Here is a 19,832-nt window from a genome sequence, read left to right as displayed (position 1 = left end):
TCAGGAGACATAGCTGACCCACATAATACACAGATATAAGCACAGAGAAAGAAGCAAAATGAGGAGACAAAGGAATAGGTTCCAAGTCAGGAAACAGGACAAAACTCCAGAAAAAGAACTAAACAAAAAAGAAATAATCTACCTGACAAAGAGGTCAAACAAAAAGTCATAAAGATGCTCACTGATCTTGGGAGAAGAATGGATGCACTCAGTGAGAACTTCAACAATGAAGTGGAAAATACAAAAAAGAATCAATCTGAAATGAAGAATACAATACTAGAAACAAAAAATTCACTAGAAGCATTCAATAGCAGAGTAGATGATACAGAAGAATGTATCAGCAAGGTGGACGAAACACTAGAGGAAATCACCCAAGCTGAACAGATAAAAGAAAAAATAATTTAAAAGAATGAGGATGGTCTAAGGGACCTCTGGGACAGCATCAAGCACACTAACATCCATGTTATAGGTGTCCCAGAAGGAGAAGCGAGACACAAAGGGGCAGAGAATCCATTTGAAGAAATAATAGCCGAAAACTTTCCTAACCTAAGGAAGGAAACAGACATCCAGGTACAGGAATCACAGAGAGCACCAAATAAGATAAACCCAAAGAGGCCCACAACAAGATACATTATAAATAAAATGTCAAGAATTAAAGATAGAGAATCCTAAAAGCTGCAAGAGAAAGGCAACAAGTGACAAACAAAGGAAACTTCATAAGGCTATCAGCTGACTCCTCAGCAGAAACCTTACAGGCTAGAAGGGAGTGGCACAACATATTTAAAGTGCTGAGAGGAAAAAGCCTACAGCTAAGAATACTCTCTCTGGCAAAGTTATCAGTCAGAATGGAAGGAGAGATAAAGAGTTTCTCAGACAAGCAAAAACTAAAGGAATTTATCACCAAGAAACCAGCCTTATAAGAAATGCTAAAGGGGCTTAATTAAGTGGGAAAGAGAAGACCACAAATAGGAATAAGAAAATTGTTTTTTTAAAGGCAATAAAATCACTGGTAAAAGCAAATATACAGTAAAGGTAGCAGATCAACCACCTATGAAGACAATATGAAGATGAAAAGACAATTTCCATGATAAGGGGGTAACGGATACACATGCACAAAAACGGAGGTTAGATATGATATCAAAAACATAAAATGTGGGAGGAGGAGAATAAAAGAGTAGAGTTTTTTTAGCAAGAGGTCAAACTAAAGAGACCATCAGCTTAATATAGATTGCTATATACATAGGTTATGATATATGAACCTCACAGTAACCACAAACCAGAAACCTATAATAAATACACAAATAATTAAGAGAAGGGAACCCAAACATAACACTAAAGAGAGCCATCAAAGCACAAGGGAAGAGAGCAAGAGAAGAAGAAAGGAATAGAGAAGAACTACTAAAACACAGAAAAAAAAGTAACAAAATGTTAAAAAGTATATACTTATCAATATATACTTTAAATTTCAATGGACTAAATACTCCAATCAAAAGGCATAGGGTGGCTGATTGGATAAACAAACAAGACCCATATATATGCTGCATACAAGAGACACCCTTCAGACCTAAAGACACTCACAAATTGAAAGTGAAGGGATGGAAAAAGACATTTCATGCAAATGGCAAAGAAAAGAAAGCTGGGGTAGCAATATTTATATCAGACAAAATAGACTTTAAAACAAAAACTATAACAAGAAGGGCACCTCCTAATGATAAAGGGAACAATCCAACAAGAAGATATAACACTTGTAAATATCTATCCACCCAACATAGGAGCACCTAAACATATAAAGCAATTATTAACAGACATAAAAGAAGAAATAGACAGTAACACAATAATAGTAGGGGACTTTAACACTCCACTTGCACCAATGGATAGATCATCCAAACAGAAGATCAATAAGGAAACACTGGCCTTAAATGACACATTAGACCAGATGGACTTAGTAGATATATACAGAACATTCCATCCAAAACCCACAGAATACACATTCTTTTCAAGTGCACATGGAACATTCTCCAGGACAGATCACATATTAAGCCACAAAACAAGTCTAAATAAATTTAAGAAGACTGAAATAATACCAAGCATCTTTTCTGACCACAACAGTAGGAAACTAGAAGTCAACTACAGGAAGAAAATCAGAAAAGCCACAAATATGTGGAGATTAAACAAAATGCTACTGAACCACAATTGGGTCAATGAAGAAATCAAAGGAGAAATCAAAAAATACCTGGAGACAAATGAAAATGAAAATACAACATGCCAAAATTTATGGGATAGAGCAAAAGAGGTTCTAAGAGGGAAGTTTATAGCAATATAGGTCTACCTCAACAAACAAGAAAAATCTCAAATGATCTAACAGTGCCCCCAAGAGAACTTGAAAAAGAACAACAAAGAAAGCCCTAAATCAGTAGAAGGAGGGAAATAATAAAAATCAGAGCAGAAATACATGAAACAGAAGCTAAAAAAGAAAATAGGAAAAAAATCGATGAAATTAAGAGCTGGTTTTTTGAAAAGATAAATAAAATTGACAAACCTTTAGCGAGCTTCACCATGAAAAAAAAGAGAGAAGGCTCAAATGAATAATATCAGAAATGAAAGAGAAGAAATTACAACCAACGCCACAGAAATACAAAAGATTATAAGAGAATACTATGAAAAGCTATACACCAACAAATTGGATAATCTAGAAGAAATGGATAAATTCTTAGAATCATACAACCTTCCAAAACAGAATCAAGAAAAAATAGAGAATTTGAATATACCAATCACCAGTAAGGAGATAGAAACAGTAATCAAAAACCTCCCTCGAAAAAAACAGTCCACGACCAGAAGGCTTCCATGGTGAATTCTACCAAACATTCAAAGAAGACTTAATACCTATCCATCTCAAATTCCTCCAAAAAATTGAAGGTGAGGGTAAGTTTCCTAACTCATTCTATGAAGCCAACACTACCCTGATACCAAAACCAGACAAGGACAACACAAAGAAAGAAAATTACAAGCCAATATCACTGATGAACATGATGCAAAAGTCCTCAACAAAATACTAGCAACTTGAATACATTAAAAAGATCATACACCATGATAAGGGGGATTTACTCCAAGGACGCAGGGATGGTTCAACATCTGCAAATCAATCAACATGATACACCACATTAACAAAATGGAGAATAAAAATCATATGATCATCTCAATAGATGCAGAGAAAGCATTTAACAAGATACAGCATCCAATTATGATAAAAACTCTGAATAAAATGGGTATAGAAGGAAAGTACCTCAACATAATAAAGGCCATATATGACAAATCCACAGCTAATATCATTCTCAATGGAGAAAAACTGAAAGCTATCCCCGTAAGAACAGGAACCAAACAAGGATACCCACTTTCACCACTCTTATTTAACATAGTATTGGAAGTCCTAGCCAGAGCAATCAGGCAAGAAAAAGAAATAAAAGGAATCCAAATTGGAAAGGAAGAAGTGAAATTGTCACTATCTGCAGATGACATGATTTTATATATAGAAAACCCTAAAGAATCCACCAAAAAACTTCTAGAAATAATAAGTGAATATAGTAAAGTTGCAGAATACAAAATCAACATACAAAAATCAGTTGCATTTCTATACACTAACAACAAAACAGCAGAAAGAGAAATTAAGAATACAATCCCAGTTACAATTGCAACAAAAAGAATAAAATACCTAGGAATAAATTTAACCAAAGAGGTGAAAGATCTGTACACTGAAAATTATAAAACATTGTTGAAAGAAAGTGAAGATGACACAAAGAAATGGAAAGATATTCCATGCTCTTGGATTGGAAGAATTAACATAGTTAAAATGTCCATACTTTCTAAAGCAAGCTGCAGATTCAATGCAATCCCTATCAAAGTTCCAATGACATTTTTCACAGAAATAGAACAAAGAACCCTAAAATTTATATGGAACAACAAAAGACCCCAAATAGCTAAAGGAATTCTGAGAAAAAAACACCAATCTGGAGGTATCACACTCCCTGATTCCAAAATATACTACAAACCTACAGTAATCAAAACAGCATGGTACTGGGGCCCGCCCAGTGGTGCAGCAGTTAAGTTCACATGCTCCACTTCAGCGACCCAGGATTCACTGGTTTGGATCCCGGGTATGGACCTACGCATCATTTGTCAAGCTATGCTGTGGCAGGCGCCCCACATATAAAGTAGAGGAAGATGGGCATGGATGTTAGCTCAGGGCTAGTCTTCCTCATCAAAAAGAGGAGGATTGGCAGCAGATTAGCTCAGGGCTAATCTTCCTAAAACAAAAAACAAAAATGACAGCATGGTACTGGCACAAAAAACCGACATACAGATCAATGGTACAGAATTGAGAGCCCAGAAATAAACCCACACATCTATGGACAGCTAATTTTCAACAATAGAGCCAAGAACATACAATGGAGAAAGGAAAGTCTCTTTAATAAATGGTATTGGGAAAACTGGACAGCCACATGTAAAAGAATGAAAGTAGACCATTATCTTACACCATACACAAAAATTAACTCAAAATAGATTAGAGACTTGAATATAAGACCTGAAACCATGAAACTTCTAGAAGAAAACATAGGCAGTACACTGTTCAACATCGGTCTTAGCAGCATATTTTCAAGTACCATCTGACTGGGCAAGGGAAACAATAGAAAAAAATAAACAAATGGGACTACATCAAACTAAAAAGCTTCTGCACAACAAAGGAAACCATCAACAAAATGAAAAGACAACCTAACAACTGGGAAAAGATATTTATCTGATATTTGATAAGGGGTTAATATCCAAAATATATAAAGAACTCATATGTCTCAACAACAAAAAAACTAACCACCCAATTAAAAGATGGGCAAAAGATCTGAACAGACATATCTCCAAAGAAGATATGCAGATGGCCAGCAGGCACATGAAAAGATGTTCAACATCACTAATTATCAGGGAAATGTAAATCAAAACTACAATGAGATATCACCTCACTCCCATCAGAATGGCTATAATTAACAAGACAGGAAACAACAAGTGTTGGAGAGGATGTGGAGAGAAGGGAACCCTCCTACACTGCTGGTGGGAGTGCCAACTGGTGTAGCCACTGTGGAAAACAGTATGGAGATTTCTCAAAAAATTAAGAATAGAACTACCATAGGATCCAGCTAGTCCACCACTGGGTATTTATCCAAAGAAAATGAAAACACAAATGTGTAAAGATACGTGCACCTCTATGTTCACTGCAGCATTATTCACAATAGCCAAGACCCGGAAGCAATCTAGGACCCCCATCAAGGGACAAATGGATAAAGAAGATGTGGTATATATACACAATGGAATACTACTCAGCCATAAAAAAAAATGATGAAATCTGGCCATTTGTGACAACCTGGAGGGAGCTTGAGGATATTATGCTAAGCAAAATAAGTCAGAGGGATAAAGTCAAATACCATATGATCTCACTCTTAAATAGAAGATTAAAACAACAACAAACAAACACATAGAGACAGAGATTGGAGTGGTGGTTACCAGAGGGGAAGGGAGGAGAGAGGAGGGGAAAGGAGTGACTAGGCACATGGGTGTGGTGATGGGCTGTAACTAGTCTTTGGGTGATGAACATGATGCAATCTATGCACAAATCGAAATATAATGATGTACACCTAAAATTTATATAATGTTATAAACAGTGTTACTGCAATTAAAAAGATAAATATAAATTTAAACATTTTTTTTAAAAAAAGAGGGCTGTGGTCTTGTCGACACACTCATTACCTTCTCATAATACTGGATGTTCTTGTCAGCCATTCCCATGAGCAGCTGCCGGAAGTCCTGCCTCTTGTTGTTCTGCCACCTATCCATGTCAGCTTTCAGATCAGCATTGAAACATTCCATCCGATCCTGACATTTCTCAACGTCTGCTGGCACCTGGAAGGCAGACACATAAACGGTATCTCACGCCTCGATCTTCTCTGTTGACACGTTTGTGCAAGAACAAATTATACATTAAAATGCCATAAACACACTCCCTCGTCTGGAAGCATTTGTTTGAAGGTAGCGGCTTGGGTTTTCAGGTCTAAGAAGGAATTCTGAACAAGGCTAAGCTGCCCCAAATCTTCAAATTCATCCAAGCACAACAGGGAATCATGGTGTAAACAGCCCCTTGTTGATAAACAGGAAGAAGAAACGTTGCAATTCAGAGTCATCTGTCTTTAGTTCCTTTCTTTTACCCATCCATACATAAAAATGTATGCAGATGGGAACGTGCAGCATTATTTGGTATTGCCCTGCCCTGTCTCTTGTGTCTCATAATGAAACTAGAAAAGACGGTTTTCCCAAATCATGTGAACTATTTCATTACTTGTGATGTTTGATAATGCCTACCCTCATTAGTGAGAGAATTAATTGCAACAGTGAGACTATTGACCAGCTTCCTCCTCTAAACCCCACGACACCAATAAACTGGAGACCTGTCCATGTACCCCCAGATAGCAGATAATCAAAAATGAAAGGTTAAAGTTAGGTAATTCTGGGCAAATGGGAGGAAAATTATTTATGCATGTCAAAAGAATCTGAAATACAAAGAAGAAAAATATAGCAGGCTATTTCAAGTTTTTCTTGAAGAAGTTTAGAAGACTTTCTCAAAATGGAACTATGTCACCTGAATTTCACAACTTTCACTTTGCTTTGGTGAGTTTCACCCACCCTATACAGCTAGAGAGAGAACGTCCAATAATATGAGAAGGTAATGGGACATGATTACCCTGGTTCCCAAAGAACAAAGCTAGCTTCTCTCCTAACTTAAGAGCTCCAGTGGGCCCTAATGGTGGCCAGGGCATCAACATGCCCAAAGCCGGGTCATTCACCTGCCAAATGCTTCGCAACGATGAATGAAGCCTTGTAATTTTGTGTGATCCCAAATGTTTCCAAGCTGTGGGTCACCATCAAGGTCAATCTCTACCAACCAAGGAAGTTTAAACCAAGGTCTTGTGGGCAAGGAGTCAACCCAGAAACACCAATAATGGTGAGGCCAAGCCTGAGGGAGCTGGACGCCTTCAGGGCTTCCAAAAGTGCCAAGAACACTTGGCCATCTGTCACCCAGACCATTTGGAGATGGCTGCAGTACACAGGAGCAAGGAAAGGGAAGCAGCCTAGGTGAGGGGATTCAAATGTGCCTGGCACAGGAACCAAGCTTGGGTGAGAAAAGGATGAATTGGAGAGAAAAATATAGCGAGGCATGCTGGGCAACTTAAAGTAAAGCAACTTTTCTTTTAAGAGGGGAAAAGAAGGCTTCTTCAAAGCACTTAAGCTTCTGGAAGGAAAAAAAAAAGACTTGACTCTTTCTTTGGGTGCCATGACTGAGGTCACTCTTGTCTTTCCCTGCTGGTTCACCCATTATTGTTGGCCACCCTGGGGGGAAGTGAAATAAAACAAGAATGCCCTGACTCAGCTTCCCCTGAGCCATTTACCCCCACAAACACCCAGTGAACCAGCCTTAACAGGCACCCAGCAAGCCAGTGTCTCCAGGCCAGCCTCATCTGAAGGCATAGCCCAGTTCCCTTATGCCTCTCCCAGACACTGCTCATTTTAGTATCTGGGTGAAAGTGCCTAGGAGCAACTTCCTGTTTGCTTAACATAACTACTGCCACAAGGAGGACACAGAAAGCTCTCAGAAAAGACTCCCATCAGGGTACTGTGAGAAGAGGGAGGCTGGGCTCTCTGACTCAAAGGAAAGATTCTTGGGTCTGTTCAGGCGACGGGAACTCTGGCTGAATCACAGATATTAAGTCAAAACTATATCTCTAGATTTCATGATTGCCTGACCCTCACTTTGGGAATATTTTTAGCTTACCATTTTCACAACACATTCCATGCTGGACACTGAAGAATACGAAGGTGCTTAGGTCTCAGTAGGCAAAACTTATCACAAGTCACCTACAGTCTCGTTGGGAAGAAAACGAACATGTCTGGATAGTAAGGTGAGATGTTGTGAGTGCTTTCACTTCACTCTGAGCCCTGAGATAAGCACACTAGGAAGAGGAGCTGGAGAGCGAGACCAACTTGGATGAGGGGTCAGGCGTAACTGAGGCTTAACTTAACCACTGAGGCAATTCTTCAAAGATGATAGAAGTGGGACACATGATGATGGGGCTGGAGGGCACTCTAGAGTGACAGTACATGCAAGTGACAGAGATGAGACAACTTCTAGACCCACCCAGGAAGAGCTCACAGGCCATGGTGCCCACGAAGGCATAGAGAGAGAACTCAATCACCAGCTGGCAAGATGGCGGGTTGGGGGGTGTAGAGGGGGAGGCTAGAAGATGAGAAGCCTGGGACTCTTCCTGAAGGCCAGGTTTTCTGAGGTCCATTTAACTCATGCCCCATTTTCGAAAACAGAAAAGCTTCATGCTTCCTCTAACTATACAGACAGTTCTAGAGCCAGACTTCCAGAGTTTGAATATTTCATCTACCACTTACTAGTTGGGTGACTTTGGGCCTCTCTATGCCTCAGCTTCTTTTTCTGGATATGGTTGTTTTGATACTAAATGAGATAATATGCAGAAAACACTTGTACCTGGCAAATATTAAGCACTCAACAAATATTTGTTAGTTCTGATCAGTATCAACATTGTAAATCACTGTTCACAAAAGATATCATTTGCATAGTGCGTCAAGTTAAGAATATTTTAGCGAGCTTTATTCTATGTCTTAAAAATGCCTTGTTTTCCAAATATAAAATATGTTCTTTCAAACGTCATTCTTTTTCTGGATAATGGGTTCTTCCTACCCTTCACCCATGCTACCCCACCCTGAGATTTCACCAGAGACCAGACATGAGTCAACACCAAATTGCCCTTGAGATCACAAGACAACCCTTGGCTCCCTGGAACCAAAGCAGTGGCTGTAACACCAGAAGAGAGTAGACAGATTACACCAACCTGGTGGAAATGGAACTGACAGATTTGGCAACCAACTGCACGTGAGAAAAAAGATAAAGAAAGTCAGAGACGAGCCTGAAGTTTCCAGTCTGGGTGACCAGAGTGGCAATAGTCCACTGCAGGGTTCAGGATAAAGGACAGGTCCACAGACCAGATAAAGCAGGTAGCTGCTGCCATGGGAAAGGTAAGACCTCCCCTCCACAAAAGGGGGCTAAACACTTTAGCAACAAGAAAACAACCCTATCTTTAAATGAGCAGAGGACTTGAATAGACATTTCTCCAAAGAAGATATACAAATGGCTAACGAGTGCATGAAAAGACGCTCGACATCACTAATCATTAGGGAAATGCAAATCCAAACCACAATGAGATACCGCTTCACACCCATTAGGATGACTATTATCAAAAAACCCAGAAAATAACAAGTGTTGGTGAGGATGTGGAAAAACTGGAACCTTTGTACACTGTTGATGGGTATGTAAACTGGTACAGTCACTGTGGAAAACAGTATGACATACAAACTGATATATTTGTACAGCCATGTTCATAACAGCATTATTCACAATAGCCAAAAGGTGGAAACAACTCGTGTCTGTTCACAGATGAATGGACAAACAAAATATAATATACACATACAGTGGAATATCAGTCAGCCTTAGAAGGGAAGGCAATTCTGACACATGCTACAACGTGGATGAATCTCGAGGATATTACACTAAGTGAAATAAGTCAGTCACAAAAAGACAAATCCTGTATCAGTCCACTTATGTAAGGTATCTAGGTAATCAAAATCATAGGGACAGAAAGTAGAATGGAGGTTGCCAGGGGCCAGAGGGAGGGGAGAACGTGGAGTTGCTTAATAGGTACAGAGTTTCAGTTCTGCAAGATGAAAAGACTGCTAAAGATTAGTTGCACGACAATGTGAATTTACCTAACACTACTGAACTGTACGCTTAAAAATGGTCAAGATGGGGGGCCAGCCCGGTGCGCAGTGGTTAAGTTTGCACGGACCACTTTGGCGGCCCAGGGTTCGCTGGTTCGGATCCCAGGTGTGGACCTACGCACAGCTTGTCAAGCGATGCTGTAGCAGGCATTCTACATATAAAGTAGAGGAAGATGGGCACAGATGTTAGCTCAGGGCCAGTCTTCCTCAGCAAAGAGAGGAAGATTGGCAGATGTTAGCTCAAGACTAATATTCCTCAAAAAAAAAAAAAAAAACTTGAAAAAAATGGTTAAGATGGTAAATTTTATGTTATGTGTATTTTGCCACGATTAAAATTTTTTTTAATAGACGGAGTAATAAAAGAGGGGGCTGAGAAGGGGAGGGTCAAAGAGTAGAACTCATGGAGAAGCCTACATTTATAGAGTTAATAAAGGAATCGGCAAAGGTGGGCACGGAAGCAGGAAGTGAGTCAGAAAAGTCATAGAAGCCCAGGGATGGAGAGGGGAGGCGGTTAGAAAGGGGTGAGGGTGGAGGGGCTCAAAAAGAAGAGGAATTGAGGTGAGCTGTCTCAAGGGTCGGGCTCCTGAATTTGCCCAACTTTATGAAGAGGAAGGATGTTGGCAGCAGACGCTCAGGCTCACCTTCTTCTCGCTTTTCTTTCTCTTTGGATGGTGTCTTTGTGACAATCAACTCACTGACCAGTAACATCCAGCATTCCTATTTATCTCAGTGTTTTAATTTTTTGACTGAGGTTTTATTAGAGGTACGCTATCTTGTGTCTGAAGAATGTTGAGATGGCGATATCCAAAGCTAATAACGGTTGGGGGTTGCTTATCACAAGACACCATTAAGAAAAAAATCACCAGATAAGACCTCAAAAAAACAAACACTCCTAAATAGAACACAAGACTGCATTTTTCCCATCGGTTCCCCTATCTCTCATGAGAATTTCCATTATACAATATGGGTTGTTGGAGCGACGGGAGAAGGATAAAGTGAGATGAGATTAGGCTTTTTGTGTGTGTTGGGGAGCAGGGTAGTAATATAAATTCATTCAACATTCATTTAAAAATGTGTTATTGAGTTCTTTCCAGGGACCAAGCATTTCTAGGCCCTAAATATAAACCTCTACTTAAGTTTGCTTCTTGGAGCTAGGCTGGAGATGTCACATTATCTGCTCTCATGATGACAGTAGGGTAATAAAGTCCCCAAAGATGATATAAAGCAGCCATGATCCCAAGACTTGGGGGAGAGGGGATTCATCGCTGCCATGAGACAGGTGCCAGGACCCATGACAGAACCAATTCAAGATGGTAGTCTTCTCGTCCATGTGCTGCTGAGTGAAAAGGTGGGGCAGGGCTTCCTAACTGGTGCTGTGGGAATGACAGCAATATTGATCCCCAGCCCTCTGGGAACCCAGAGTTCCAGGCTGGCCACCTCCAGCTTCAAGCAACCTGATCTGTTTATCCCACTGTGCCAGACAAATATTTCCATTTTCTATGTGAGCTGTGAGATGAAAAAAAGTCGAGAAAACGCTGAGACGGGTCAAGGTTAAAAAGAGGCTACTGAATTTGGTAAATAGGAAGTCACTAGTGCCCTGAAAGAAATTTTTTTTAAGAGATAAAAAGAAACAAACTTCAGAGAATGGCAGGTGAAAAGGTGTGTGATGGAGGGAGGGAGAAGCAAGGGCATAAGAAGAGTCTAGAGCAGGTACCTTGAGAACAGAGGAGCCAAGAGCTTACCTGCATGATGGCTGAAAGGAGCTAGTGGACACAAAGACTGAAGACCTAAGAGGAGACCGATATTGTCTCCCCTAGCCCCTCTACCATTCATCCGTAAACGCTTACAAAAGCCAGAACCCACACTCAATGAAGCAAAGATAACGGGAGCCCATGTAGTGGGGATAAAGGGCTACAACTTTGGAGCCAGACACATCTGGGGGCCAATCCCAGCTCCACCATTGGTTAACTCAGGCACGTAAATTATATAAATCCCTGAGCCCTGGTTCTACATCTGTAAGATGGGAACAACCACACTGATAGAGGCTTTTGTAGGAATTAAACAGATAAAGGACGTGACAGAGTTCTGGCCTTCTCTGCCTGATGTGACCTCTGCCTCATTGGTCTGGTTTTCTAACCCAGGTTGAGATCACAGCTGCTGTGGAGAGAACTGGGAAATATCAGGCGTGTCTCTCCTCACTTGTCAAAAGTGTCTGGAAACAACACGTAGCCTTGCTTAACTCGCAGGTCTGTAGAAGCTCCGTATTAAGAAGTCTCCCTGCTCCCATCTGTCACTTTGGAATAGAGTTCCTGCTGTCTGCCACGCCTTCCCAATTCCAGAGTGTTAACCATTCTGGTGGTTCTAAGAACTTTTAAAGATCCAAAGCCTTCAAGAGGTTTGTCCAGGTGATCCCACGTTCTACTTCCCCTCCCTACTTGGGCTCCACCTGAGAAGTGACTGCTCAGTACGTCTTGTTTTCTGCTCCCCCACCTCCACATCACACACCTTCTCACCTCCACAATAACACTACCCATTTCCAACAGCCTCTTCACCTGGCACTGTACCCACTACTAGCCCAGCTGTGGGTCAGGGCCTAAGATAGCACTCTCCCCCTCCTTTTTTTTACCTTTTGCATTCTCTCTTGGCCTCCCTTCTTTGTTCTTTTTTGAACTAGCAGCTCATGAATATATTAGCATTGAAAAGAGTCAAACGCAGAACAGTGTAAAACACGCACATCCCCCCGCCCCCAGTTTACCCTCACATGCACATTAGGGTATGTATGCTTCCCGTCCAGTTTACGTGCAATTCCTCGGCGCCTCTTTGCTTCGAGTATTAGCTCTGAAGGCCTCCCTAGCTTCTAAGGAGGGTCAGATTCTCAGATTTCTACAAGTCTGTGGTCCTGACAGATGCAGGAGGGAGCCAGCCCCCTACCAAGTGCCTGTAATTTCTCTAACCTCAAAATTAAAATGAGGAAAGCCAAGTCGACACAACAAAGCTCTATCTCCCTGAGAATGAACCACCTCAGGGTCTGCTGAGTTTCCTCAACCTAAAAACAAAGCAAAACTTCAAATTCTATGAGACTAACACTTTCCCTCAGCTCTGGAGGCCTCATCTCCGTATGCCCTCCATACACACAGAGGAGCCACAGCCAAAGGGCTCCCAGTCCAGCAGCTGGAGCCACAGGGCTCACTCCTTCAGCCTGAGACGTCCACTCCAGTGTGAAACTTGCAGTGAGAGTCACAGAGACCCGCGGGGCTTCTTTCTTCTTCTGGGCTACAGAGAAGCGGTCAGATTTTGATACCCTCTGTGGCTTCACAAAAATCAACTTTCCCTCACTCTTCAGAGCAACTTTTCAAGATTTCGCCTCAAAATAAGGTAAGCCCTTGGATCTTCTGTTAACATGCCCAGACCTGGGGCCCTCCTCTGTGAAAAGTGCCCATCTTTTGGCAGGAATCTCCCCTTCCCTCGCATGGACCTGTGAACAGCTTGCTCCCACGGCAGTTACTAACAGTGCAACTCGTTGAGTCCTTGGGTGGAATGACCCCTGCCCGACTTCCTGATACCCTGGCTTTTATCTCACCGACAGGAGCTCTGGAAAGTAGGCTCAAAACCACATGAAACAAAGCACAGCTAAACCTTAAGCTACTCATTTCCTAGATGTCTCTCTACCCGCTGTTGGGTGGTCAGGGAGGATAGGCATTCGGAAGGAGTGGGCAGGCAGGGGAAGCTTTAGGATACAAGAAGCAATTCCCAAAACAGTGCGGTCAGAAAAAAATTTTAATTAAAAAAGAAAAAACATAAGTGGCAATAAACCCAGAAAATAAGTTCTCATTCAGCATTCCTACTCTAGACAATTCGAGCCGGTATGGGAAACAGAGGGTCCGCCAGCAGAGCATCTGTTAACCACCTTTACATCTTCACAAGTCACATGGACGAAGCCCACAAAGGCTAATGAGCAAATCGGTCCAAGCTGGGGGCAGAGCTGGGATTTGAACCCAGGGCCATTTGATTCTGAATCCTGCACTCTTTCTACCAAACCATGGTCGACTTGGACAGGCCACCAACAGAGACATCCTCTGCGCATCCAAGTAGCTGCTGCCCCAGATCCCAAACTGGCGGCACAATTTTTGCTGCCCCCACTGTTAGATCACACTCACTGGTACAGCACCATCATGACGCCCCGTTTTGTTGTTAAATATCACAATTGCTAAATAAGCAATAAAATGAACTTTGGCATGGCTCAGCATCCCACCAGAAAGAGAGAAGACGAAGACTACCTACTTGTGGTGTGCTAAGAGAATGCAGGTGTGTTTGGAACCTACGAGTTAGTCTCACTGGCTGGAAAGAAACCCGTCCCCCTCTTGTAAGAACTCCTGTGGCCTAGAGAATGAGTCGTATGGCTCAGTGATGCTCCAGGGAGGTGAGAGCAGCAAGAGCAGGAAGAACACCCACTTGGAGAAGAGAATTCACCCAGGTCAGCAAAAAGGGCAGAGCATGAGGCGGGAGCCCCCACAGCCAGCCAGTAGAATGTGGGAGCCAGAAACAGCTGTCCTGTCTGCTCCATCTGCTCTAAGGCAGGTGTGACCTTCAGGCAGCCAGCAAACCAGAGGGCAGCCAGCTTTTCTTCAGTCTATTATTCATAACCTCCAGTTCCTGTCTTTGGAAAGGAACTACCCCATATAGGGCTGAACATATATTAAATGACAAAACCAGCCTCTGAAAAAGCTTGTATTCAGTGCTGAGCAGGTATAAATGCTGACAGAACTATTTAGGACACATCGTTTAAATACAGGATCCTCAGCTTCCCAACTAGGCCAGTGGCAGAACTTGCCCTCGCCTCCCCTCTCTAGCCGGGAAAAGTGACTTCTCTATTTATATCGGGGAGCTGAATTGTTAGAATGAAATTTTTAAATATCTAAACACAGTATTCCATGTCATTCCTTTGATGAGACTGAGACATGGGCACAGAAGATGGCACGACGTTCCAGAATATCACAGGGACAGCTAAGAACTAGACAACAGGACAGGCAGCTGGAAGATAGAGGGCAGCTGTGCACACAGCTGCATTTCCACCATGATCTCCCTCGTGACATGGGATAGAAGGCCAACAACCTGTGGCAAGAGGAACAAAAGGGAGGGTGCCTGGCTCTCGGGCCAAGTCCCAGCTGCATACACTGGGCCAATGACAACAGTCCCAATCCTTATCATCTGATTTTCCATAAGATGTATGCAGCCTTCCCTCGCTGGTGTAGATCACTATGAATGACACACGGAGCAATGCAACAAGCACACGCTGTCTGCCCGCTGTGGCCAGCATGTGGGAGAAAGACCTTTGGCTTCGACAAAGCTGGCCAATTTACTGAGCTGCTCTGTGCCCCTCGTTTTTCCTCACCCATGAACTGGGAAAGAACAATGCCTTCCCTCTGGGCCTCAGATGATTGCTGTGGCGATCATGTGAAGCAATTAATATAAAAAAATACTATATGGGGTCAAGGTGTGTCATTTCCAAGATTCAAGTTTCAAATTCCCAAAGCTGGCTCCTTTCCAGGTGTATCTTGGCCCGGCAGCACCACTGAGAACCAAGACAGAGGAAGACAAAGAAACAGACAGTGCTGATGTCAAACTATTTCTCTGAAATGTGGGCCCCTGCTATTTATCTTTTTAATATCATTCCTTACCCTACCCCTGCTTTCAGAAAAAAATACACTTTCCAATTACAAACCAAAAGGAGCAGAGTAACATAATGGTAACTGGTAAGGTTCTCAGGTCAGCCTGTAGGATGTGATCCTGGCTGTACCACTTGCTAGCTGAGTGATCTTGGGCCTCGGTTTGCTCATCTCTCAAATGGCAATAATAATGGTACCTAAACCACATGATTGTTGTATGGAATAAATGAGATAATATAAATTGCTTAGCGCATTGTAAGCATTTGCCTGTTGGCTATCATTACTCTTGTTTTTAATCCTGGCTGCAACAAATGCAAAGAAGAGAAAGGCAACAAATGGGAGTGACCATTACAACAGGTGCGTTTTTACAACTGTGGTCCTCCATCGAGACCCAGAGCACTGGAGCTAGAAGGAGTCAGAAACAAGCTAGATCAGGGCTTCTCAAACTTTGTGGTAAAGGACTACTTTTTGTTGGCTTTTCCCCCAATAGAACCACACTGTAGTCCTACTATGCATAACTAGTATGCAGCTCACTCCACACGCAACTCTCCACGCTAGTTTGATAACACTCACCTTGGGTGTTCGACAAATGTCAACTTGCTATAAAAGTGCTTACTTTCAGCTTCTGTACTTTTTTCATCATGGATCAGTTACCAGTCTGTAAACCACAAACGGCAAACTACACCTTTGAGAACACTGATCTAGATTGTTCTTCCCCTTTCTCCTCAAGCCCATTTTATGGAGAGAGGAACTGCCCATGAATGGCAGAGCTGGGAGTCTTTAAAAAAAAATCTCAGGAAACAGCAGAAAACTCAACCCCAAGTGCACATTAGGAAGTCCCAGAAATAAGACATAAAAGGGAGCAAAAAGAAGAAAAGAACAGCATCAACACAGCCCGGCTGGCACTGACCAGTTTAGTCGGGTGTATCTGGGGACAAGAATTCACTTAGCACCAGCAGGGCCATTACAGCTTGCAGCCCAGAGCAGCCCACCCCTCCCCGTGGCCTCCCTGACCTTGGGCCGGTCTTCCTTCCTCAGAGCCACGGCTTCCAGTTTGGCTTCATACTCTGCTTGCACTTGGTCCCTCTTCTTCAATACGCTCTGTGGAGGCAGAAGGCGAAGCATGTAACACAGAGTTCACACAGGGGCTTCCAAGCCCCAGGCAGTTGCTTCTTTACCCATTTCCTCCCCGCATCATGGCAGGCCCATGCCTGCCGGGCCCAGCCACATGCTCCTAGGACAGTCTGGCTGTGGTGTGACACGTGACATGGACTCCGGAGGAAGCAGGGGTGGCGGACAGAGAGAAGGAGAACCATCCTCAGAGACTGAGCTTTCTAGTGCAGGAGCTCAGCCGGACGCTGAAAGTGACAGAATTCCAGAGAAGGGCAAGTGGGGGAACAGTGCCCGCCCCACAGCCACAGTGATGAGAGGACTCAGCTATGCCGAAATGTGGAGCTTGGCAAGGGGACAACACAGCACATTTTCTGACCTGTTAATGGAAAAGTTTAAGTCAGGAGAGTTCTTGACTTTAATTTATCGAGTTGATCCCTGGCGGACCAATTTGCTCATTGATCTATTAGCCACTTATTTGTCCTCCACTCTGGGCCAGGTATACAAAGAGAAAGATACAGCTCTTACCTGAGGGGTTCTGGCTAGGGGAGAGGTGCAGATACAGCACGAGGCTGCCTGTGATAAAAGAGCTACGTACAAGTCCACAATCCCTAGAGCCATGCAGCGAGGCTGCCAGAGTGAGCAGCAAATGGGCTCAAAGACAGCCAGCCTGCACAGGACTAGGTGAGGCAAGCCAGGCGCCCAGGACATGAAATTTAAGGAGACACTTACCCTTGGGCCTGTGTAAGCACAAGGTCAGCACCTGAGTGTGAGTGTCTCCCTAAATCCGTGCCCTGGGTACCTCCCTTGCCTCACCTAGTCCTCGCTCTGCCGCTAAGACCCCACCAGGTAGAACAGAAAAGGCTGCAGTCAACATTCTAGAAAAGCATCTGTTTCATCCAAGGGTTTCTTTTTTCTTCTTTTAGTAGAATCACAAACGGCAAACGAAGCGTGATAAGAATTTTCTTTCCCACTAACTCAGCAGTCACAAATTGCTAGGAAGGTTTCTAATCTCACACTTTTCCAATAGGGACCTTCCAGCAGAGATGGAGTCAGAGCAGGAGGGAGCCATTCCTTGGCTAAGCAGTGGGCACCTTGTATCCCTGACAATGTGCTAAAAGGTGATGAACAACTGGATTGAGAGCACTCTGGGGACAACCTTCTAACGGAACGCATCAACACAGGGAACCTCGAGTCTTCCCCGGAAGTAAGTATTTACGTTGAGAAGTGTTTACCATGAGAAGAACATGAGGTAAAACTTGCAATAGCTCACTTTTCATTGTTTGCCACTCATCTTTCTCCCGTGAGCTCTGACGCTCCCTCCCCACACTCATCGACCTTTGAGTAGGAATGTGTACAGTGCTGTTCAATAGAACTTTCTGCTGTGACGGAGACATTCCATGCTTTGCACTGTGCATTATGTTCCATAATACCATGGCCACTAGCCCCACGTGCTGATTGAGCTCCTAAAACCTGGCTAGTGTGACTGAGAAGCTGGATTTCAATTTTTAATTTTAATTTAAACTTAAATAGCCCCCTATGGCTCATGGCTACCTTATTGGACAGCACAGCTCTATAAAGTAAAAATAAATAATGAAAAATCAGGGGTCCTTTCTGGATTTCATAGAGCCCAGAAAATATTCTAAATCTACTGGTGTGGTCTCAGCAGTAGTAAGAATCATAATCTCCACCAAAGAGAAATAAACACAAGAAGCTATCCATGGAGACGCGAATGTGGTTCTCGGAGGGACAATGGGACAGCAGGAAGTGGGTTGATTGGAATCCTTATCACTGCCGTGTTCTCCCTTCATAGCACGCCTTACTTAACAAGCCTGTTCTTACTGGGACAAGCACACATCTAGACTAGGAATGGGGTTGTAGGAACGAGGGTGAGCTGTTGCATGACACGCTGTCAGTGTGGCAAGAACTTCATAACCAAGGCTAGAAATGCTTTTACAACAATGCCTTGGAATACAGTCAGCGTGGTGTGGGGCTGCCTGCCCCTCTTCTGCTCCAAGTCCCTCTGCTAAGCTTGCCAAGGCCCGGAGGCAGGGAGGCATGGTCAGAGGAGACATGTCAGCTCCACACAGTTAAAACAGCCAAAATGTATCTCCCCTCCCTACCCCCAAAGCAGGTGTGGGGGCCCCAAGATTCAGCCATACTCCCTCCCTAGTTACCTGGGGCCTTGCGTGGCCCAGAGGAGAGGTAGGCCTGTTTCCTCAGGAACTGCTAACTTCTAACCTCACCTGGAGTGGCCAGAACGCTGCTTTCTCATGCAGGCTGACTGGAGGATCTGTGCTAACATCCCCGCATCACCAGGCAGCAGAAAAACCTTGCAACGACAATAAAAGCTCGCAACAACCCTGCAGAGTTGAGAGGGTACTACCCCCATTTTATAGTCAAAAACACTAAGGTATAGAGGAGGGACCTGGTTGAGGCCATATCGCTGGCTAATAGCACAGTGGTGACTCAGGCTTTCCTTGCTGCATTCCAGGACAGTCGGTGGTTTCCCAGTCTGCCTGCCACCCAACCACACTAAGGGTTGGGAAACATGTTTTGAATTAAGATAAACTGTTTAAGACTACTGTCCTTGTTGAGAGGACTTTTGCACCCCATTGGTGATGGTCCCAAAGAACTGGCCCCCCATCCACAAACAACCCAGGCTCGATAAAACTGGTCAAACCAGCCTGTGGTCGATGGGGCCTGAGCCTGTATGGGGTGAAAGGACCAACAGACAGAGTCAGCATCGACAGAGTGGTCCCTCCCTCACTGAGTGACAAGCAAAAGATATTCATCATTTGAGCTTCTCACAGAACTTTATAGGGATTTCTGATTCCAGTAGATACCAGAAATCAAAAAGGCACAGTGCACGGAGTAATTTTCTCGTTACACTGTGTGTCCCAGTGCCCCTCCTCCACAGAACCATCCGCCCTGTTTCCTCCCTGTTTCCTCCACATTTCTTCATTCATCTACCTAAGCGCTGGGGAGACAGAGAACAAAACACACAAACCCTTGCCTTCATGGAGCTTGCATTCTAGAGGGGAGGCAGACAATACGCAAATAAGATATATTAATACAGAGCATGTAAGGTAGTGTTAGGGGTTGAGGAGAAAAAGAAAACGAGAGAGGAAGATGTAAGGTGCCAAGGGTTTGGGGGAT

General features: G+C 43.3%; 1 protein-coding gene across 1 annotated transcript in view; it reads right to left on the bottom strand.

Moving 5' to 3' along the window:
• SNX30 (sorting nexin family member 30) overlaps positions 1-19,832 on the bottom strand; it is a 115,344-nt gene that overhangs the window by 10,979 nt on the left and 84,533 nt on the right. Inside the window, exons 8-9 of the mRNA XM_046668058.1 lie at positions 16,578-16,664; positions 5,791-5,943 (exon numbers count right to left, since the gene is read on the bottom strand). Of these exons, the coding sequence (XP_046524014.1) occupies positions 5,791-5,943; positions 16,578-16,664 (240 nt within the window). The remainder of the gene's footprint in view (positions 1-5,790; positions 5,944-16,577; positions 16,665-19,832) is intronic.

The sequence above is a fragment of the Equus quagga genome, chromosome 1 (assembly GCF_021613505.1).
Source record: "Equus quagga isolate Etosha38 chromosome 1, UCLA_HA_Equagga_1.0, whole genome shotgun sequence".
NCBI lineage: Eukaryota > Metazoa > Chordata > Mammalia > Perissodactyla > Equidae > Equus > Equus quagga.
Note: the sequence above shows the minus strand (reverse complement) of the source record. Positions and strands in the feature narration are given on the sequence as shown.